Below are 23,892 nucleotides of genomic sequence, written 5' to 3' on the forward strand. Positions count from 1 at the left end.
CATTAAGCATTGATTTCCCATTATTACCTATGCCTTCTCTCTCATCAAGAACCATCGGGAAGCATTTCATTTGCCAGCTCAAATAAACATGATTCAGGGCCATGACACCCCGAGGACACATCTTACCTTTGGGCTGCTTTAATTCATGGAACACCACGATGTCATGAGGGTTGTTGAGATTCTCTGCCAAAATGGAGATGTCCGAGCCATTGAGCCTGTTTGCACTGAAGATTGCTTCGTTCTCCAGGTCAGTCCAGAACACTCTGTCCTGCAGGGAATGCACAGGATTCCTGACCTGGCCTGCTCAAATCCATCTCGAGCTGGATTAAACTCCAGCAGGCACAGAGTCAGTGCACCATGCTCCTACCTTGGGGCACCTTTGGTTCATGCTACTGCTACCTGCAGCTTTTTTCTTTTTATTCTTGGACAGTGCTCAAGGCCCAGCACTCCTGTGTGTTTATGAAGTGCTCAGTAATTCTAAGGAGCTCTGAGGCTGAGGGGAGGGAGCAGAAATTTGGGTGAGTACAGACGAGTTGCATCTGTGCTGCTTCTGAAATGTTTTTTTTTGGAGATGGGGTGGATCACAAGCAAAGGGCCATACTCCATACTAGAAACATTTGTTATCTCTGCTGACTTTTTTTCTCCTTTCCAAAGAAAAGACCTGCATTAAACAGGTATCTATGAAGAGGCCAGTGCCTGGAGCACAGCTGGAAGCTGAGTGTCTATTTCTCTTTTTTATTACTATCTTGGCATACTACGATCAAAGATGCAAAATTACTGGTCCAGGAGGTAGCCAGAAACTGCAGTTCTCAAACTGTATTTAGTTACTCAGTTGGCTGTGTGTGCTGCTGCCTGCTAAAAACCACGTGTATTTCCATAAGGAAAGACACACTGCTGGAGAACAAGGAAAACTTAGCAAAATCAAGAGGGTTGTCTGTTACTCTACCCAGGAAGGGTGTAAAGAGGGGAAATAACCCAAGGGATCCTTCCAAACACTGCTGATGGGATAACACTGAAGAGCAGCAATGCCTTGGGGAAACTCGTGCCCAGAGTTAGATGCCCAGATTTCACACACAGTACATGGGAAGATTTAGAGATTTAAGGAAGAGGGTTTTGCTGAGCCAAAAGCCAACCAGACACCTTTCTCTGCTATAGCTTACCTACAGGGAGTGCCAAAGCTGGAGCCTTGGTTCCCCTGATCATTTAATGCACTGGTGCTGCATTAGGTAAAAGCATGAGACAACACATTGCCCCTGATTAAGGACTTTAACACTCAGTTTTCCCTGCTGAACCCACACCAGATAAATTGGTTTCTACAGCAGCGACCGCCCTCGTGAGCTTTCTGTGCTGTGCAAGAGGCAGAGCTTTAATCAAGAACAGCTCTGAGACCTCTCCCAGTCTCCAGGCTGTTCTGCATCCATTGTCGACTCTTACCTCAAACACTGCCAAGCCAAAAGGATGGCTCAGATCATCCACAGATGAGATCAGAACTTTTCTGTTGCTGCCATTGAAATCAATGCAGGACAGAGAATGCAATTTGGAGTCTACCCAGTAGAGACGCTGAGTCAGCAAATCTGAAAAGTAAAACACAATGAAGCAAAATTACACACAGCTCTTGCAACTCTTTTTCTCTTGCCCAGCATGTTTTTCCTGCTGGCAGCATGACTAATCTCTTTATTATTGGGCCTCTTTTTTTTTTAACACTAGTTCTGATTTTGAACCAGTGCCCAGATATGCTGGGATAAGACCCTATAAATAAGATTAAAAAGGAGGAACATTCTGCTGTATGTGTGTGTGGGGAATGCCTGACTGACAGCCTTGTACAATGAGGTTCTTTTGTTACCAGGAGCAGCAGGGCAGCAGCACTTTGGGCTTCCCAGACTCATTCCCTCAGTGCCTGAGAGAGGAGCTCCATCCCTCCCAAGGCTGTTCAGGCCTTGGCCTCTTGCTGGAGAGCAACTACCATGATTCCAGGGAAATGCCTCTCTGAAGGAGCTGTGAGATTCCCTGTGTTTTCCGTGAAGAACCACCCTGGGTCCAGAAACCCTTGTGCTGCAGGCTGGGGAATGCTGCTGGTGGGGACACTCCTGCCACAACCAGCCAGGTTTTGGGGAGGGTGCAGGTAAGAGTGAGAGGGAAGGATCCAATGTTATTTGGAATGCTAAGCACTGCATTTCTCTTTCTGGAGCAAATTCACTCATTTTGGATGAGATTCACTGAACAGAATGCAAGTGGATGAGAGCCAACACAAAACAAGTTATGTAATTAAACAAGTCATTAATTAATTTCTTAATTACTAAATGATAACATTATTTGTTCACAGCAGTAGCACTTCAGTTCTATGCAATGGCAGCAGCATTTTCTCCTACATCCTTGTCATGGCCAGAATTTTCAAATATAAATCCAAGCAGAGAACCTCACACCTGGATGGGTGTTAAACACATGGCTCTAACTCCAGAGCAGGACATTTCCTGCTGCTCCGTGAAACCTCCTTTCCACTCCTGCAGTAGTGATAGTATTTAAAGATTTGTGTGTGTGCAGGTGCCTTTGCACATGTACAATTTTGTTTTCCTATTTAGCAATAAAACCAGTTTCCTTCAGGCACAGTGGGTGCTGCAGCTCTAACTGGGCACTTACCAAGGGTGATGCCGTTTGGCCACTCGATGTTGTCCATCACCAGCACCTGCCGCCCCACACCATTCAGACCAGCTTTCTCAATCTTGGCTTTGTCTCCCCAGTCAGACCAGTACATGAACCTGAAAGATGTAAGAAAACACTTAATTGGACTCTAGTTAGGAAAGCTGCACTGCAGTTTGCAGTAGGAGGTGCCCTGTTCTCTCCTTATTATAGCAAAGCCTTTGGCCACTTCAGTTAATTCTGACGTGCACCTGGTGGAGCCACATGCTGTTCTCTCACTGGGTATCCTGCCACAAAATTTGCACCAAAATGCAAAATCTCACCTTAGTAACTAAGCCCTGCAAACTATCTCTTGATGTGCCTGTTAGGTAGGTGGTGTTCCCTCATCCAAGCAGCCCAAACACAGGTCAGACTTCATTTTTCAGCACAACTGATGTGCCCAGGCCAGCTCAGGCCCATCAAACACATGACCTGGCCATGAATTTCAGAACTTTCTTTAACACCAAGGCCTTGCCAAGAGTGAGTTGAACCGTCTCAGCAGTCCCACTGATGTATCTTAAAGGGCACCTGAAGTCTTAGTGAGGTGAGAACCACCCCCAGGTTTGTCAGAGAGGCAGAAAGACTGAAATGTGTCTGTTGGCAAAGGGGTGTTTGTGGTGATTACACCTACCTCTGTGTGGGATCAACAGCAATGGCCCTTGGCTCACTGAGGTCAGTGTTGAAAAGTGTCCTCCTCCTGCTTCCATCTGCGGTGGCCACTGAGATGGTCTTGTTTCCGGAATCTGTCCAGTAGATGTTTTTATGGACCCAGTCAATGGCCAGTCCCTCGGGGGAGCTCAGCTGGCTGTCGATCAGGATCACCTGCTCGGCCGTGTCGCTCGCTTTGTCTATGTAGGCACTGCAAGGACAGGAGGGTCACGGGGCTGGTACAGCTCAGGTGCCTGTGCTTGGGCCTCATGTGGCAGCCCAGCTGACACAGGAACCCTTCTGGCTACAAACTTCCACTTTCTCCTACAGCTGCTGCTTATTTCCCTTTGTGTGTATGCCATCATTTCCATAGCAGGGAACTGTCATTTCATTTTTCTGCCTGCGTCCTGCTATAACTGCACCACTCAGGAAAACATTGACTTCAGGCACGTTAACTTCTGATTCATGGGATTTATGGACACTAGAAATATAACCCCCTGACCTCTGCTGAATACAGTTGCACTTACCACGCAATAAATGTGCTTAAATGTACTGCAGAATTAGGACCTGTGTAGCTAATTATGATTCATCAAAGGAATTCATGAAACTATTAATTTGGCAAGTGATTTCATTCGGTACAAAGAAAATGTTCACAAAATATTAGTGGCAGCCTCAAAATCTTTCAAAACACTGATGAAAGGCAGCAGACTCCACATGGATGTTTCATGAATAACTCAGTGTTGCTCCTAAAAACACAAAGGCTGATTCTGCTCTCAGTATCAATTGTGCTGAGTGAACTGAAATTGAGTTATTCTGAGTTTGCATCAGTGTTTGTAAAAGCTCAGTCTGGCTCTGTAATCTTAAAAACCTTATAGAACAGTAGAAAGTAAGAAATGCTTGATATTGGTGACAGCAGCAATACCTTAAACAGCATGCTGATTTTTAAGAAGTTATAATTGCACAGCTTGCTTTGCAAAAAGATGGGACAACAGTCAGACCCAGTGAGAGCAGACAGCTTTCTTCTGGAAACCTCCCCACTTTCAGAGCCCCACAGGCCCCTCAGGGTACCTGCCCAGCTACACAAGTGCTCCATACTCAGCACAGCCTGGGAAAATTCCCCTGCCAGTGGCATGGGAGCTGCCACAGCGTGCAGGAACCCCGGCCTGCCTTCTGCATGCTGACACCAATCAGCCTCTGCCTGATCATTAGCTAAAACCCAGAACAAATCACTGCAGCAGGGTGCAATGGCTGTGCAAATCAGAACACACCTGGGGGATTTTCAGCACACCAATGAAATGCATTTTTGACTTAGGCACACTCACAAGCCCCAGCACAGAACACTGTGATGGATGCCACAAAAGCAGCTGAAGGAGGAGCGAGAATGAGAATTACAGAACGTGTACTGTGGTCAAATGCTGTGAATTTAAATCCAGGCTACCAGAGGCTACAGTGGGCAGCAGCTTGTGCCCGTGGTGCTGCCTCCTTGCTCCCACCATTTGCCCCCTTTGTGCTTCCAGATGCCAGGTCCTTTGTGGCTTCCAGTACAACAGGCTCCCAGCCTCAGCCCTGCTTTGCAGTGTCATATTCAGGAAACAAGAGTCTGTGTTTAATTACACAAGTGCAGCAGGATTTTGCATTGACAAAAAGTCACTCTGTATTATCAAACCAGATAACTGCACAAGCCCCTGATTTCTTTATCAATTCCTTAAAAATCTTACAAAGCCTGAGCCACAACAGGTAATCCTGTAAGGGCAGGAAAGCCCTTAAGTTTCCCGTTCCCTGCATTGTTCTCTGCACATTTCAGGGGTACAGCCTGAACTGCAGCTTTGGGAAGGGACCAACACACACATCCTCTCTTGCCCTTACCTGTAGATTTTTCGGTAGAACAAATCACACCAGTATATCCTGTTTGTTGACACTTCCACGTCCAGCGCCACGACGTTCTTCAGCATGGGAATGATGCGGGAATAGTCCCTTTTCACCAGGTCAATCTTACGGACCTCGTGGCGGTTGGTGAAGATCAGGTACGGGCTCTTGCCTACCACAGGAAATCAGCACACTGTCACTTTAGCAGCTGTCCCGAGGGATGGGTTCAGCTTTCTTTTCACAAATGACAATGGAACTGTCAGTCAGTGGTAGTTCTGCTTTCTATGGAAGCATTACACCACACAGGAAGCAAACGGCTGCCAGAGACAGGCTGTGTCACGTGGGCACAGAGGGCAGTGGCACCTCTCTGGTCCCTGGCTCTTGCAAAACTCAGGGGAGTGTCCTCACTTTCAATTACACATTTTAGATACAAAATCAAGGGCCAGATTTTGGTGACTTACAGCTGGGAGGGTGGAGGGGTGGCTAAGCTACCCTGCCGTAACTGGGATGTTTTCTGTCTTTCCACTACCACTAAATGTTTTTGCTGCACTGTTTTCAATAACACCTGTCAAGAGACTTTCTTTTCTGGTTTCAGCTTCAAAGAGCCAAGCAGTGACTGCAATCTTGCTCTGTACACTGTTAAAATATTCTGATCTGCACGATCAGTAGTTCTTGCCTAGAGACGCATCTGCCATCGCTGCAGCAGCTCTGTGCTGCTCACAACGAGATGGTTTTGCTTGCTTTGCTTGTTTCCTTTTGTTTCTGTTCCCCTCAGCCCTGCGAGCGTGTTTTCTTATCGGAGCTGTGTTGTTGAGCAAGCAGAGTTGAAGTGCCTGTGGCGTTGTCTTACCTACAGCTTTGCAGTTCTTGGACAGGGTGTCCATCTCGTATCCTTCGTAGCACTCACATTTGTAGTCTCCCTTGTAATTAATGCAGATCTGGCTACAAGCGTCTGGATTCTCACATTCATCTATGTCTGAAAGGAGTGTTTGAAACCCATCAATAACTTGAAATCAAACCATCTGTGATGGAGCAGTGCTCAAGTGAATATAATCACGTCTCTCTCTGGTGAAACACAAGGGACTGCTGTTTGCATGTAAATTACCTCCACACGTTTTCTTATCCAGGAGCTTGTATCCGGGCGGGCACTCGCACTCGTAGCCGATCTTCAAGTCCTTGCATATGTGTGAGCAGCCACCGTTGTTCATGGAGCATTCATTAGTACCTGCAAGGGATGCACAGATTATCTGTGATAAACGAGGGCTCTGAGTTGTGGGAATGAATAAAATTAAGAGATGTCCTCAGAAATTTTTCCCCATCTATCAGTTCTGGTAGCCAGGAGCTGGCCCCGCAGAGCACTTGAGTGACTTCACAGATAAGAAGCCTCCACTGCATCACTTTCTTGCTCTTTATTATTCCAAGGCAGAGCTGTGGGATCCTATGGACTCAAAGCTAGTGGCTGAATGAACAGGGAGCCCTGGGGATACAGCATATATGAGTCTGCATCTCATCCCATCAGAGAGCTGCTGCTTTGAGCATGTTCTGCCACATGTGAGAAACTTCCAGGGGACCTAAGGGCTCTCTCCAGGATACTCCTCCTTTCCCATGTGCTGGTTCATGTTGACTTTTCTGAACAGTCTCTCTGAGCTTTAATAATTCATGCTGGGGGACTCTCATCTCCCAGGGGCCAGCTATTTTGAAATACTGTACTATTTCCCCTTCTAGCTCCAAGGAATGATCTTTGTGAACGGTTCCAGAAAACACCAAGTACAGTCTGTCAGAGATACGCCATTAGCATTGAGATACTGTCCTCCCACAAACCCGTCCCACACAACAGGCTCTGCTGGCAGCCCAAGTGTGCAATTTATGAAACAACAGCCCCCATCCTCTCCTGGGGCCCTGTCTAATCCAAGGCCACCTCTCTGATCCTGCTTTCAAGTGCTCAAATGAAAAACAAGCTAAATGGATCCTTGTAACTAGAACCGAATGAGAGGTTGAGGAAAGCTGGTTTTCTGTCAGAAATAACATTTCTTCTTGTTGTAGTTGACCTACACAAGGTGAAGAGAAAGTCCTGTCCCTACAGAAGACTGCTGAACAGGAGCTGTGGGATTTCAGGGATCATGAGGTCACTAGAACAAGCCAAACTGATTTGCTCCCATCTATAATGCAATTTAAAGGCAAATTTTTCATTTATCTTTTACTTCTTGCATCCTTGCACACTGCAGGTGAGCAGCACAGCAGAGCCATTAAACCACTGCTCTTGGAACAAAAGGGAAACAACCACAAGCCAATTAAGTCAGTAAGATTAGGAAAATACTATGTCAGAAGGAAGCCCATCTCAGCTCTGGGATTCTTCCACCTTCCTATTGGGCACACAACGTATAGATATCAATACATAATTAATAGAGCAGTTCAGTAGGCTCCGAGTAGGCATCCACAGCCACACTGTGTGTTGTCACTTCAGTGACATTTATGAACAGAAACCACCTATCCCTACACTGGCACAGGCCTTTAGCAAATTGGGTCATAAACATGCTCAACTGCTCTCTGCAAAATACTACAGAGGCTGTTTTGGCTAACAAGCAAACCCTCCCTCAGATGATTCCTGTGGTTTCAGAGGTGCTTTGTGAAATGGATTTAGAGATTCTAAATCAAGTGCTGCACTTCTCAAGAGGAGCTGAGGAGGAGCCAGGTAGAGCCTGTTCTCTTTCTGCTGGACAGCTGCTGCCCTTGCCCCAAACTCCAGCAGTACATTCCCTGCCTGCCTAAGATAAGTGCTGTCCTGTCTCCTGCAGTGCTTTCTGGGGGAACCTTGGAGGGCACTGCAGAGTCCAGCACAGCCAGACAGACACACTGAGGTGGGGAGTGTGTCCTGCACCTCCTGCCTTCTGTGTGGATCAGCTGTGTGTGGGTGATTCTCAGCAACCCACACCACTCTGCTCTCTTCAGGGAATATGTTCCTTTGGGGGCTCCCTGCTTCCTGACTCAACAGCTCACAGCCAGTCTGGGACTGCACCAAGGCAGCCATGAGCACCGAGCCCAGCTGTGCCACTGCCCAGTCTCCTGAGACAAGCTGGGCTGCCAGCTTTGTTGGGAGACCTCCACGGACAGACAAGGTGCAACACCCACTCAGAGAAACAGGGAGATGTGGGTTAGTGTGGAAGAAAGCAAGGGCACACTGAAAGCAGGAGGTAAGAGCATCCTCACTGGGCATGCACACACACTTCCTTCTCTGATACAAGGGACAAGGGAGAGACTGATACTTCTTCCTGAGTTATTTAGGCGGCAGGTGCTGAGCTCCATGAAGTCATGGAAAGGGATGCCTGTCGGAGATATCTCTGCACCGGGTAAAAAACCAAATGTGCTTGAGTGCCAACAATGCCTGGTTAGAAAGGGAGAGAGGGGCTGCCCTCTAGAGAGGGGCACAGCCCTGTGGCCTGGGCTCTGTCCCCTGGCTCTGACAGCCCCAGGGCAGCCCCAGTCCAGGGCTGGCAGGACATTGCAGAGAGCAACCAGCTGTCATTGCTGAGGGGAGCAGCAACAACATGTACAACCCAGAAATGGCTGAAGGCACCTCTAAGTGATTGCTGTCACCCTGCGTATCTTCACTTTCAAAGCATGTTCCCAACGCTATGTTTTTATGGTTTTATCATCATCTTACAATTCAAAGACAATTTGGGCAATGAGTCTAAATAAACTGGTCTGTGCTGTGGAGGACACTAGTATTTGGGGAAAGGGGGAATTCCTGGTTCCTAGTCCCGTGCTCAGTTCATACATCCCTCCAAGAATAAAAACTGAGTGGAGAAGGGCACAGTTCAAACTTACAGATGATCAGACTAGGCTACTAATTATATTCACATGAAGGGTGATGAAAGAATAAAGGCAAGGAAAGAGGAGCAGAGTGAGAAATAGCATTAGCAGCTACATGTGGTTACACTCAAAGCTGTGAGCACCAGATGGAGAAGAGGGGAAGCAGTTACAACAGGAGCAACACGTAGAAGGCAAGTACTGTACCACATTCTTTCAGAGGCTCGTCAGACCAGTCCCTGCAGTCTCTATGTGAATCGCACACTTTGCCTCCGTCAATGCACTCTCCACTCTTACACTGAAACTTGCTGGGACTTTCACATGCTGACTCTGTCAGGTTGGGCAAGAGAGGAAAGCAACTAAGTTAGACGAGGCCCATGACAACAAACAGGCTGACACAAAGCTCAAGAGGGGGTCATTAGCAGAAATGGGATGGGATTAAGTAAATGAACATTGAGCCTGAGCATCATGCAAAGAACTTTTCAAGCCATGCAGTCTGCCTGGCCAGCACAGTCATCTCTCCCAAGCAACCCCACTGCCAGAACGGCTTAGAACTCTGTACAGGAAGCAGCCTGCCACAGCCTAGAGAGCAGAACAGGCCTCTTCCCTTTCCATGGCCACGCAGCCCTGGCAGGCCCGGACCATGGAGAATGAGGAGCACAGAGCCCTGGGCACCCACCTTGGACACAGCCGGCCTCGTCGCTATTGTCGAGACAGTCGCGCACCTTGTCACACTGCTTCGCTCCGTGGATACAGGTCCCGTCCCCACACTGGAATTCATCTGGCCGGCACGTCACCAGAGCTTTAAGAAACACATCAAGCGTTACCCACATGGAACTGAATCGTTTGTGTGGTACCTGTATAGCCACTACCTCTGACACTGCTGGAGCTTTGCACCCTCTGTCAGCAAATGTCAGAGCACTGGCTGCTTCCACCAAAGCAACAGAGGCAGCAGCTGCCTCAGACACTGTTCTCCTGTGCCCCTCTGCAGTCGCAGACCACCCTCTGCATCCTTGCGAAAAGAGCCCCAAAGGCTGTATGAGCTGATCTAGTCAAGGCAGAACCCGCGCAGGCAGTGAAGCCTCCCAGGTGAGACAGAAGAAAGCAAGCAGAGCTCTCAGCACTGGAGCAGCTCTGGAGTCTGCAGTCGGTGGGGGGGCCAGGCTGCCTTCCAGTGGCACTGGGTAGGGAAAGACAACTGCTCCTGAGCTCTCCTTCCTTCAGAAAACATCATGTTTAAGATATATTACAAAACATGTTCAGGCTGAGGGCCCAGGCAAGAGACATGTATTGACTCTCTGCCAGAGCCAGTGTGGTCACACTGGGGACAAAGCCAGCAATGAGACATGATCATCAGGTTACTGAATGCCCATGAGCTGACAGACCACTGGAAGGCAGAAGAGCTCCACTTCACTGGGTGTGGTGTTTCTTGGGGTTTCCAGCCCAAAATACCTCCACCTGTCAGGCCAGGTTTCAAGCCTGAAGTTCATTTGCCCAGGTGAGATTATTACAGACCCAAACCACATCTGATGAACAGTGAAGCTGGGGGAAAATATAAACCAGACAGCTGCACTGACCATACTAAAGCAGTGATACTTCTCTCCCTAAATTACACTGAGAGACCTCCCTGGCTGGGACCAGACCTGTGCTCACACAGGGCACAGGTGCTCTCTAGTGAAGGGCTGCAGCCTGTAGCTCCCTGGCAGAACAGGCTCCCCATTCCTCGGACATGTTATGCAGCTTCCCTCTGAGGGGCCTGTCTTACAGATGTGTTCTTAAAATCCTATCAAGTGCACCCTGGAGAGCTCCTGATTCCAGCCTTTCCATCGTGTGATTGTGTCCTGGTATCCTCTGACAGAAAATCGCTGCCTCTGAGCAGCGAGGGCAGGTCACAGTGGTGTCACCACACAGGAGGTGAGAGCTGTGGGGACTCCCCTGGACAATTTGACAAACTGGTTCTAATACAAAAATTGCTACTTTCAGATAACCCAGGAAGAGGCAAAGACATGCAGTGAGCCAGCATCGATACCACAAAGTATTAGTTGCACAAAGACTCCATGTTATTGGGGATTGCATCTCACAGGGTGCAAGATCCAGGTTCATGACTGCTTCACTGGACTTGGTTCTAGTGCACCTTCAGCCAGCAAAGGGCACCAGAGACAGGAAAAGCCACAACCTCAAGGCTGGTGGGGAAAGGGAGAAATCCTGCCTTTAGAAGTACATAGTATTCCCCTGAGGAAAGTTTGGAAATAGCACTGCTCCTTGGAGAGGAAAGCCATATGCACTATATTCATAAAAAAGCTGCAACATGAGAAAAATATCCCAAGCAGTAAGCCCGGTTATGGGACCAGCTGTGTCAGCACCTTTCAGCTAATAAACCCAGGCACAGAAATGGGAAACCTCAATGGGACATCTGGGACAGCAGCTCCAAACTAAGCATGTGGGATCTGCTGCTCCAAATGGAGAAAATGAAGGAGACAAAGAAACAAGGCTGTGGTCTGGGAGAGTCACCGACCACAGCTCTAGTAACTGGCACCAGCAGTTCCTGCAGGGAGGCAGAGACACTTCTGCTTGAACTGTTCCTCCATGTACAGCCACCTGCCTGGAGAAGCCCCAGTGATGGAGAGACCGCCTTTCCCAACAGGAAACCCTGATTTCTGGCAAGCTGAACCTTGGCCCCTGCAAGGCTTTTCCTACTGTCTCACTGAAAATTCCGTTACCACAATTATTTCTTGTCTTCACCACCAACAAACCAGTTTGCTTCACCCTTTTTGTAGCAACTTCTATATGTGGAGGCAGGAAAGGATGGTCCTCCATTTCTGACTATAAATGTTAACTCCCCACGAAAGTGTAACATGTAATTAAAGCCAATGGGAGTCTTGTCTTGTCTGGAGCAGGAACAGGTCTCCAGTTTGTCAAGTAAATCTGCCTGACAACAGCCACAGATTTGGAAGGCAGCTGTTATAAAACTCATAATTGTCCTCAATTGTAATCTTCAAAACTCTTCTAAAAAGCAGTTATAGCTAGATAGTAAGAACTGAAAGGTTTCTAATCCTAAAACAAATTAAAATGAAGGAGAATTTTGTAGGAATTGCAAAGACAATGTTGCACAAGCACCATAAGACTGAGAAAAATGACAGCACAGCTCTTAACTTGATTGCTTCAGGGACTGCAGAACGTAGATGTGGGGCTGTACAGCACCACTGCACAAAGCTTTGCTTCAAGAACAGACGGAAGGTTGGAGACAGGCGTGGTGTCCTGGCTCACTTCTCACTGCACCAGACCTGTGGAAGTTCAGACCTCTGAGGCTCAGCCCCAGAGCCTCTTAACAGACATCTGAAAAGAGCAGATACAGTAACAACTCTCACTGATCACAAAGATATTAAAATGCAGGGATAGCATTTTGGGGCCTTTTTGAGGAGAGAGAATGCCATGTTTACACCTGGCCTGGAGAGCACAGTTTTGAAGGGAGAGGGCCAGGAACTTTGTTATCCTGAAGCTGAGACACTGATCCATCCCAGCCCCACTGGCAGAGCTGCCCACAGGTTCCCATCAGGGCCATTCCCAAAGCAAAACAATATCCCAAGGAGAGGGAAGAGCTGTGCTGTTTATTTGCACAAGATCTTTAGAAAGTTGCTGTGCTATTTTGGAAGGTTTAAATTGGTGAAATCTCAGTAGTTTTACAGCCATCTCCTCTGCAAATCAAATACAAAACAAATTGACAAAGCCCTGCTAATTTTAACAGACACCCTCAAAGAGACACAGTTCCCATTTACAAATCCTGGGCACAAAGCTGTATCACTCAAATTCAGCAGGTATATTCCAGATCTCAGCCTGAGTGTCTTCTGTTTTTCAGTTTTTTTGTTTTCTCCCCACAAAAATAAAATCCCAGCATCTGCAAAATCAATCCTATTTTGTGGATGGGGAGACAGAGGCAGGAAAATGTGAGGTCCAGTCTCAAGGGATCTGTTTTCTCTCTGTCAGCTGTAAGCACTATTTAATTCCCCCTCCTGGATGCCCTTAATGCAAGTTGCAGAGGACATTTTAAAATGTAACTATTCCAGATTTGGAGACTAATAAATCTAACTTAATGTTCATTTTATAAATATACATAGATATTTGAATATATATGCTATGGAAAGAAACCCAGCCACTCAATGTTCTCACACAGCCTTCCTAAAATGACTCATTCCCTCCTATTTATTTGCTGTCTCGCTGCCAAAACCTGTTCACCAATTGTCACCCTTCATTTCTGCTCTACTCATTTACCACCCCAAAATGTTTGTAACAAATGACTGGTGATGGCCTCATGACTTTTTTTGCAGAAGATGTAGTGATGGGATCTGCAGTTTCAGTCAAGTCCAGCCTAGGGGTACCTGTGCCATCCCTGTTGCTAAGGGGATGGAGCAGTGTCACACACCTCTAACTCCCTGTGTGCCATGTGATACTGATCTCAAACACAGAACTGCTGGAGAGGAAAAGAATCATAAAGGTCCCTAAACTCTTCAGTCCAACAGAGGAGCAGTGACACTGCGTTTCCAGAGCTCTCAGATGTCACTTGCTTACTGCAGGCAAGTGCATCCCAGCAACAGCTGCATTTGAGATGGGGAAGCAACATCAGCTTTGGCTCTGACCCAGTCAATCCATCACCTACATGAGCACTCAGTGCTGCAAGTCCTGTCCTGGCTGTTACCTGAGAGATCCCGCTCCGTGCAGGGTGAGCAGCTGCAGGCTCAGCACCTCTGTGGCACTGGGACATAAAGGGCAGAACCAGGGACTCTGCAGCAGCTAAAACAGGGGGCTTTGAATCCCACTGTTTGCTCGTCCACAGGAGCAGAATCACCTCACATGCTCATTTCTCCTGGGTAGATCAGGTGCACATTGTGCTGTACTGCGACTATCCAGAAAAAAACCCCATGTGCTAAATCTCTGCTGCTCAGAGATAGAATTGTCTCAAGTCACTTGTGCCACATTTCCCCCTTTCTCCACTGGTTGTCAGCACCGTGCTGTGCTGCAGCGGTGTCCAGCTGCATCCTCTGCCCCTGGGAGCTGCCTCTGGAGTATCTGGAAGTGCTGCCTGGTGAAGCTGCTCTGCAGCTGAGGGAGGGTGTCAGAGCCGTGCTCCCTTCAGCAGTTTGAGCTCAGCTGGACTTTGCTGGTGCCTGTCAGATTAGGGGAAGGAGCTGGAGAACAGAGAGCTCCCTCTGCCTCAGGAAGGTCCATGGGCACAGTCCCACTCTCACCCAGCAGAATGTCCAAGTAAATGGGCCCTTAATTCAAGTGGAACAACAGGGATTGAAATTTAAGAGGCATTCCATCAGAAAGTGCCATCTGTAAGCTGCTCCACTCTTTCTCCACTTGGAAATAAGAGGGAACTCACCTTTCCCTCTCCTGAGCTGTCTAAACTCAGCCATCCTGTCAGGCTGCTGTCACTGCAGGGAATGCATCCTGTGGGACAGGGATCAGTTCTGCTGGGAGTCCCCTGCACCAGACACCAGTTCTTCCCCTGTGTTTGTAACTGGGCCCTGCCACTGCCTCCTGATTTGGAAGGGATACAAGTACAGGACTGCCCACAGGAGGTCTCAGAACGAAAACAGTCACCAAACACCCCAGGCTGTCCCAGCAGTGCACATCTGCACCAGACCTGCTCCTGCATGGTTTTCTTACAGTCCTGTCATACTGAATGGGTGCCAGGAACCAACTTTGTCTCCTGATTCCCCTGTCCCTGTGACCCTGCAGACCCTGGCAGCGCTGCCTGGGCACCTACTGCCCAAGAGCTCTCTCATCTCCTGTATCACCTTCTTGGAGATGAAGGAAAAGACATCCTACTTATCCATCCCTACTTGGAAAGGGCTGACAGTGATGACATCCTTGTACCCAGCAGTCAAAGTTGCTCTCTTCCTAACAAAACATATTTGGCTTCTCCTATTCTGCTGCTCTCCTTGGCTATTTTAAAGGCATAACGGCTCCATGGTTACCTGTGGCTTATCCCTTGCTCTCCTGCAGAGTAAATAAGTTGTGCCCAGGACTTCCTACATACTCCTCTTGTTAAAGAAGGCACTGAATTTACATCTGCCTCACTGTGCTGGGGGAGTCTGATCCCCAGCTCCTTGAAGGGCTCTCCCACACAGCTGCTCTGAGCCCACCAGCCTGGACTCGGTGTTGTCTTGGGTATGAAAAGATGGTGATGGCAAAAGTGATACCTTTGCAAAAATCCCTGGTTTCTCAAGCTGGTTCCTGCCTTCCTCCCCAGAGGTGGCCCAATGTCAGAGCTGCTAAATATATACAGCTATGTAAATGTTTTATTTCAATCCTGTCATAATAAATATTTTAGGAAAGCATTTTGCTCTTATTTTCTTCTCTCTCTCTCTCCCTCCTCAGGTAAGTGACCAGCTTGAACAGTTTAGTGGCTAAAAATGGATGAAACATTCAAAATACCACACATACCAACACCAGCATGTGAAATGCATAGAGCCAGCTGAAAAAAAATCCATTATTTATTAGCTCTGTGCCTTTATCAAGCCAAGCTCAAAGTGCATTTCAAACTGGATTCTTCAGAGGTATTGCTCTTGACTGCCTTGTTCGGTGTACTCCAACTTCAGAGGCAGAAAATGAATTATTTTTTTTCTGCTGATCATATATTCCCTTTAGCATAGCAGCTTCTCACCTCCAGGCTGTGACCCCACCGTGCAGCCTGAGGGCTTTGAACATTTTTCCCATTTTTCATTCCTTGTCTTCCTAGTAAAAAAGATCTCTTCTGAGGCACGGTACCATGCAACAGCTCCTACACCTCCACTCTGAATCCTCAAGGGAAAAGCATAAAGGAGTCTGGAACACACGTGCCCTTGCTGGGCTGGGCACCCAGCCATGCCATTTGGGACACCAGCACTCCTTGTCAGGCACCCCGACATCAAAGACCTGCCTCAACACACAGCCCAGGGCAGCTCCTGGCCCTTTCCCCCCAGGGAGCCCCCACCCGGCCTGCGGACACTCACGGCAGTCCTGCTCGTCAGACTTGTCCTTGCAGTCCTCGTCCCCGTCGCACTTCCAGTTGAGGTGGATGCACTCCCCGTTGCCGCACTGGAACTCGTGGGCCGCGCACGTGTTGAGGGCCTTGGCGTCGTGGCCACACTTCTCCATGGACTCGTCCGACATGTCCTCGCAGTCGGACTGGTTGTCGCACACCCACAGCTCCGGGATGCACACGCTGTTGTTGCACTGGAACTCGTTGGGGTTGCACGTCAGGGGGGAGCATTTCCTTTCGTCGCTGCCGTCCCCGCAGTTGTCGTCACCGTCACACACGAAGATGATGGAGATGCACGACTTGTTACTGCACTGGAACTCGTTGGGAGAACAGGCTTAGGAATAAAAACAAACGGGTGAGATGTGAGGTCTCCAAACACCCCTCACCCCTGCTCCAGCCTTGGCACATTAGGAGTGTCTGAGAGAGGGAGGGTGAAGGCATTCCCGTGGCTGTCCTAATCCAAGCATTTTTCCCAATGGTAAAATACATGGCAAGGAGCAGGTAAAAAGCCAGTGCTCATCTCCCCAGCTGTGCCACAGGATAATCCTCTACCTGTCTTGGGCAGCCCTGAAGGAGAAGGGGCAGTGGGGCTGTGGGAACTGCAGATGGGAGAAGTGGGGGCAGTGCTGCCCTGGGGTTGGGGCAGGAGCAGCCAGGTGAGCCCCTTCCACGAGGTGACAGTACAGGAAGAGCGGGACATGGCAGGGGAGAGGCTGGGCTGTGCTTTGCTCCGTGCTGACATTACCAGCTTCCTGACTTTCATCATTCACAATCAGGTTTCAGGATTTCACAGTATGCCTGGTTTTGGACATATTAAGTGGGATGTGTAGGGTAAATATTTAGTGAGTCGAGCATCAATTTAGCTGCAATCTGCCAGTAAGGCCCTTTACAACACGCTGAATGCCTTCCCTGGAAATCACAACTCAACATTAACATACAAATGAGGTGCTTGTCAGATAGAAGCTGAGTGGAGAACTCTCCTCTGCAAGCCTAATGGACAGCTGAACCAGAGAAGCCTGTGCAAATTAAACTTTCAGGTACTCCAACAACCTGCATTATAGTCACTTTAATTCATCAAAGTGTGGGGGAACCAAAACCCTGGAAGAGATTCTCTGTTAGTACTCTGAGGTAGTTACTTCCAAAAGAATTCTGCCTTTGCAGTTTCAGTCATCTACAGAAATTATGGCTTTGATAAATTAAAGTACAATAAATACATACATATAAATTACAATAAGCTTTTTTTTTTTTACATTGCACTGAGGACTTTTTTATTTTTACACTGGGAATCTTTCTGTTTTCAGAAGCAGAACCATGTACTGCTGTACCTGCAGAGCCCCTACAATGAATCACAGTTTAGATGGTACCAACCACTGCAATGTCAAGTGCACCTGGAAAGCAGCAGAATCCCTGTAAAGTTGTCATATCCAATGACAGGAACCCAGTGGTATTCAACTGAAATATTATCTCTGTTTTATAGCTCTATTTATCTAATAATTAAGAACACGTTCACTTGCACAGATGCTTATTTCCTTTGTAGCTTGCAGACTTGCTGGGCTCTGTTAACCTAAGCAGCCTGTCATTTACACCAGAGCATGACAATATACAGACACCTCTCCCCTCCTGCCCTGTGCTCTGTCCCATTTACTCCCAGGTTTTCCAGATGTTACAGAACAACAATCTGCCTAATTAGAAGAGGAGGAGGATTGCCTTCCTTGGTGCAATACCACCATGCACTGGCCAGGACCCAGGCTCCCCCCAACAGGGAGACTCTCAGCTGCCCAACCTGACACCAGTAATGAAATGCAGCAGAGAGGTCACCAAAGGAACACTGTTACACGCCACAGCATCAGCTGCTCCAGGTGGGATGCTCAGGCTCCTTCTGTACTTGCTATTTTGGGTATAGAGATGCCCCCAACAGGCACCTGTCCCTTGGAGAAGGCAGTATTTCTCCTCTTTAAAGAGAAGGAACTGAGATCAGACAACTAATATCAGGACCTGAAATACAAGCACAGTCTGGTGGAGAACTATCTAAACCCCCCCCTCTTTTGCATGGCAGAATTGAGACCATTAAAATGCTCTGATTTTCACCCAAATTCTGCTCTTTTCCTTCACTGAACAAACTTTTCTATCCTTATGCCATAACTAGAAATAATCTGTCAGTCCTAGTGATCAGTGCACAGCTGTATAACCTAACACTGTCTTCAGGTAATGCATGATATAGAACTGCATCTGGAACTTTACTCCATAAAGTGGAAATCTAAGGTAAAAGTTACAATCTTACCAATCTATTCTAAAAAGGCAGTGGGAAAACAGGAATATTTCTAAGGCTATGTGCAGCTTCTGTAACAGATCAAGGCTGAGAAGAAGAAATTGCTTTTCTGGCATTACTTTGATGAATCTCAGAAACAGATCAGAGAGCAAAATCCTGCATAGTCCTTTGATCCCTAATGTTTGGGCAAGGTTGTAATGATTTGCACACTCCAAACGTGCATAAATTTCCTTTCCACCAACTGTAACGAGCCCCTCTTTTTCACCTCGTTGTTTTCCTGGTCCCACCTCCACCCCTCCTGTCTGTACACATTTCCCTTCAGGAATCTGCTGCACTGGCAAATTAGCGACTAATAAACATCTGAGTGGGACACAGACAATGGAAGTTTGCACAAAAGCTCCTCCTCTGCACCTACAAATCCCAGTACAGAGATAAAATTACTGATAATCACAGCCAGAAAATAGAAGCAGTTCAGCTTTTGTAACCTCTCCTGAGGACTTTCTCAGTGGAGCTTGAGAATTACAAGCTAGGAAAATTGCATGGTCATGATTATTTTATTTCTTCTTAAAATTTAAATTTAGTGTGATGACAGCACTAGAGACTACAAGTTCTCTCTCCACTGAACAAGAACAGCACTTTGGCTGTTGATAACTCCCCTTTCCATCACAGTCCTTAGGTGGGGATCAACCTCTGCCAGCTCAAATGGGACAGTTCCTTCTGGGTCACACGTGGCTCCAGCAGAGCCCTCCATCTCTGTGTGCAACTGGCTCTGCTGCTGCCACAGGAAGGCAGATAACGTCCCAATTCCTCTCACCCTTCCATTATCCTCTCTGACAGCTAAAATCCACAGGGCATGCCAGGATAAAGCCGAGCCTGCAGCTTCCAGCCACTGGGGGACTTCTCTGGCACACACAGGCAAGAGGAGAAAAGCTGCTTATGATCCCCCTGCACCTGGGCAGGAGCCACCACATGCTCCCGAGTTCCTGCTGCACAGATTGGGCTGGAAGAGCCCAATAAAAAGCAGCGCTACAAATTATCTTAAACAGCACCTGGAGAGAGGAGGATGGGGAAGTCAAGTTCCAAGGACAGTTCACTTCCCATCTCCGTTCATAAATCTGCCAGGGTACCTGCACAGCACCATCACTACAGTATTTCATTGCCTCCAGAGCATTTCAGTAGAAAATGTGCAAATAGTAATTAAATGGTCACTGGGGTATTTTTTTCTTTCACTTGAGCAATTTGTTTGCATTCCCTGAATTTGCTCCCTGTCCTATTGGAGGCTTATTCCCGCAAAACAAAGGAAACAAGTATTAGTTTGCTTTCTTGAGCACCAGAGACATTAATAAATGTACTCCAAGATGTAAAACCTCCTTCAAATATGAGGGACCCCAGTAGAAATCTTGGAAATGTTTGCAAGAAGAAGTGTTTAACCAAGAGGCTTCAAAGCAGTAAACAAGTAGAACTACAAAACCAGTTTTGTAGAGCACTGGAATGTGTTAAAAGTTCTTCATAGTTTTAGGAAGCAAAACATCACATGTAAATAATTGTGTAGATGTGATTTGACCTATAGACAATGTATACCAGAGGTATTCTGCATTAATTTCTGTCTTATGCCAACATATAGAGCACCATTGTCACAGTTTTTGCCTCACAGCTGCAGTCTCGTCACACCTCTGGAGGAGAGTGGAGTAGAAGCAGGATTTGGACAGAGGAAGTGCAAAATAATAAAATAAAATATCATCAGAGAGATTGCAGTTGTGAAGTTAACGTTTCAGTACTGGCTGGTTCTCTTTTGCCCAGAGCCAGGAGCTAAGTGAGGCTTTAGCAAGAAGTCTGGTGCAGCAGGGGCAATCTGAGCTCAGGTGTGGCACCAAAAAATTAAGATAATTCTACCACATGCTTTTTAAGTGCTTATAGGAGAAAAGTAGAATGCTCTAAAGATGTAGAATTCTCTAAAGATACAGGGTGTTCATTGAAAACTGTAATTTTAAAAAATATATATTTGTACATAACATTTCTACAATGGACCAAGTATGGATCCTCAAATCTGGCTAAAATTGAAAAAAAAAAAATACATGGTATATCCATCATTAACAGGAGCTGGGAATTAAGTACAGTGGACTATAGCTGCTTTCATTGCTAATCTTTAATTAAAGATTTTATAGCTTTTCAGTAATAGTCAGGTATTTGATTCATCTTTCTCCTCCAAAAGAGCAATTTCCACTTGAAATTACATGAATGGCTTAAAGAAAAATAATTATTTGGTAAAATTTGTGGTAAAATGGGTAACAGCAATTATCCACTGATGCTGAAGACGAGGAAATAGGATGAATTATTACATTGTATTTTTCTGACACTGCCCCCAAAGTAACTTTAAAAATGTGTCTCAAAATGTATGTTTGCTGAAATCTGATAATGGATCTTCTAAAGAAGGCAAAGGATGATTTTCACATACCAGCATTTGCACTGGGGAGGGAGGGACGTGCTCTTGACTCATTGCTGCTCCAGCTCTGGCAGGAGAGGCTGGTGGACTTCAGGAACTCTGCTGAGCTCTGAGGCTGAGGGTGTGAGCTCTGTGTGCTGCAGGAGGGGGGTGTCTGAGCCTCCCTGCCCGGGTGTTCTGCTCCAAGTGCAAACCCGAACACACAACCCACATAAACTAACCCCCGAGCTGGATGTGGATAAGGGGTCCAACACTGTTGGAACTGCCAAGGTCAGTTGCCAACGCTGTCATTATGCTAGTTTTACTTAACTAGTATTAATTTCCAGCCTCAATTGTATCTAAATGATTTACTTTGCCTGCAGACAATTGCTCACCAAATACCTGAACGTTCCATACAGATCTTCGGTCAGATGCCAGGCCTTAAAGCACGGATTCCTGCCTAGAAGGACAAGTTTCCCGTGGAAAGCCGCCCTCCAGGAAGGACAGCAAAAGAGATGGAGGTAAATGAAGATGACCTTGAAGCACATTGCTCTGAAAAAATGACAGGCCTCCCATGGAGGGAATAATGCAGCTGAATTGCAGCCTCACTCGGAGCAGTGGTTGTTGCCATGGTGATTGATACCGAAAAGCCCATATAGACACGACTGCAGGAGGAATTGTAATTCCTGATATTGTTCAAATCACTAATGTGGCTCAGGAGCTATCTCGCATGCTCTCATAAATTAATATTTGCATGTGGTCTCCTGCCTTTGTCACACTGCTCCCCTCCAACACAAATCAGTTATTTTTCCATTCTCTGAAGCAGTATTTGCATAGTATTAGTTAATTATAATGGAACAACCAGATGCCAAAGCCCCTGCTGATAAATAATAGTTGGTTCAAAAATGTATTTACTGATTCAGAATCATCATATATTCATTCCAAGTGACTTAATTTTCTGAAAATAGAATTAATTATGACCCCACAATTTACAGAGAGAAGCAGTTTATGTACAAAGGTATGCACACTCTGCACTTTCCTGCCTTTAATCTTACTGCAGTAAGGCTGCTAACTCATGGTCTCCTCAATTTTACTTCAAACCAGGAAAGGGTTAGAAAGTTTATCAGAGGTTCTTCTGGCTAAATGACTGAAAATGACCTCAAAATATGAACAAGTGATCCAGTGTAGAGGGTTTCATGGTAAAATAAAGCAGCTTGGAAGACAAAAAGGATGGTCAGAACACCTAAGCTTAATACTGTGCTGGTTTTTGCAAAAACCCAAGACACCCCATGGGGATCTCATGGGATAAAGACATTATTATTACTCTTCCATATTCTGATTGGAATATAATCAGATGAATCAGATTGGAGATGTTTGGTACTAGCCAAAAATTAAATAGAAAAAAATATGCTGTGATGTGTTTAGTGAGTTTCTTTTCTGACTTTGGAAATTGGAACCTGTACAGGACAAGCTCACTGCTATTCCCTTAGACATGACTTGCTTATTAAAAGGGCAATTTTACAAATTGCACCAATTTGGCAAATCCCTCAGAAACATCTGATAATATCCACTAAACTAACAGCTGCTCTAATATTATCACACAAAATTCTGTACTTCTGAGGGATATATAAACATTCAGCAAGCAGAGCAGGGCATTACTGAACAGGGCCTCCATCCTGGGACAGGGCACACAAACCCCACACTACTGCCTTCACAGACCTCTGGCATCCAGCAGGACTCCCCATGGGTATGAATCTTCTGCATGACCAGGAGCTAGTTTAGCCATTTCAGAGTTTAAATCACACTTTGCCAGGAAAAGCCTACTCTCATCCACTGGGCACTCCCACCCTGTGCTCATCTGCTAATACAGACACAAAACCTGCCTTCTTAGACCTGCCTCTTTCCTCCATTGCTTTCTGGTTCCTTAGGTCCATGTCAGGAAAGACTTCATCAGACCCTTAAAAGCTACACCCCAGTCACACTGGCAAATGACAGCAAAACTTGTTTTATTCTCAGAGAATGTGGGAAAGGCAAGGAACTCAAGCCCATGTCTGTTGGTTCACAGCTACATGTCACTGGCCTGCCACTTCCTTCTTACCCACACATTCCTAAGCACAGGGATAGTACCAGTTGAACCAGTTGGAAAGCTGAGCCATTCCACCAGAATCAGTCTTTCATGTTGCCATAAGACAGGAATCCTGAAGGTTTGTACCAATCTACAATACTTATATTTACTGAGCCAGGGAGCAGTGACAAGCTACAAGCACAGCTACTGGTTGTGCAGCCCCTCTCACACCGTGACAGCTGTGCACAGCTCAAAAGCACCTGCACAGAAAGAAAATAATCTTAGTTTTCAGCTAGAATCACCACACAGGCCCATCTGTGAAAGACAGAGCAAAGAAAAGCCACATGGGCCACCCTCAGGAAACCTTTCTGTCCCAGTGGGCTGGACAGGTAAGACAGAGAGAAGAGCCTGGCTTACCATGCTGATCTGGGAGCTACAGCAGCCAAGCTCACAGGTCTGGACTTGGCTGAGCAGTGAGGGACAAAGCAGTACTCACACTGCAAGCAATGAGGTCAGTGCCCCATAAAATTTCCACTTCTACTAAGTTACTTTGCTTGATGGGAATTCTCTGTAAGAGGAGATACTTCTTTTTATTGCAGTTTGCTTCACTTTTAGACTTAATTATTCATTGCATTTAGAACATGGCACTATTAACTGTTCTGGAGCACAGACAAACAAGGGAACATTTAGAGCTGTCACATCTCACCCCCCCAGTTTTACCCAACTGCGTCTCACATTTCTCTAGGAACAGTGATCCAAAGTGAGTTTGAGTGGAGGCTCAATAACAATTAAAAAGATGCTTTAAAAATAGAACAGTTTGCAAGGCAACTGATCTGAAAGGAGAAGTACCTTAAAAAGAAGCATCGAGGACACAACGAGGCAACTGGCAGAAGTTGGTGTAGCCAGATTCAAAGTTATGAATATAAGCACACACTGTAATGACAAACACAGACCCCTGTGGTGATTGTGGGAGGGGGAGAGCCTGACAGACTTTTCAGGAAACAACCAGCCCCCGAGTACTTTCAGTTCTGTGATATTAGGGGGCACAGCTATTTTGTGATGTAATCAACATACCTGCCTACGTACCCACAATTTCAGAAAAGAATAGCAATCAT

At 46.6% G+C, this 23,892-nt stretch overlaps 1 protein-coding gene across 2 annotated transcripts in view; it reads right to left on the minus strand.

Moving 5' to 3' along the window:
* LRP8 (LDL receptor related protein 8) overlaps positions 1 to 23,892 on the minus strand; it is a 172,629-nt gene that overhangs the window by 6,139 nt on the left and 142,598 nt on the right. The window contains exons 5-14 of one of the 2 annotated variants that reach the window (XM_032696676.1): positions 15,993 to 16,355; positions 9,677 to 9,799; positions 9,205 to 9,327; positions 6,296 to 6,415; positions 6,041 to 6,166; positions 5,191 to 5,362; positions 3,308 to 3,535; positions 2,638 to 2,756; positions 1,435 to 1,574; positions 127 to 268 (exon numbers count right to left, since the gene is read on the minus strand). In XM_032696676.1, coding sequence (XP_032552567.1) covers positions 127 to 268; positions 1,435 to 1,574; positions 2,638 to 2,756; positions 3,308 to 3,535; positions 5,191 to 5,362; positions 6,041 to 6,166; positions 6,296 to 6,415; positions 9,205 to 9,327; positions 9,677 to 9,799; positions 15,993 to 16,355 — 1,656 coding nt within the window. The remainder of the gene's footprint in view (positions 1 to 126; positions 269 to 1,434; positions 1,575 to 2,637; positions 2,757 to 3,307; positions 3,536 to 5,190; positions 5,363 to 6,040; positions 6,167 to 6,295; positions 6,416 to 9,204; positions 9,328 to 9,676; positions 9,800 to 15,992; positions 16,356 to 23,892) is intronic. The other variant, XM_032696677.1, reaches the window with a different exon arrangement.

Source organism: Chiroxiphia lanceolata, chromosome 9, assembly GCF_009829145.1.
Source record: "Chiroxiphia lanceolata isolate bChiLan1 chromosome 9, bChiLan1.pri, whole genome shotgun sequence".
Classification (NCBI taxonomy): domain Eukaryota; kingdom Metazoa; phylum Chordata; class Aves; order Passeriformes; family Pipridae; genus Chiroxiphia; species Chiroxiphia lanceolata.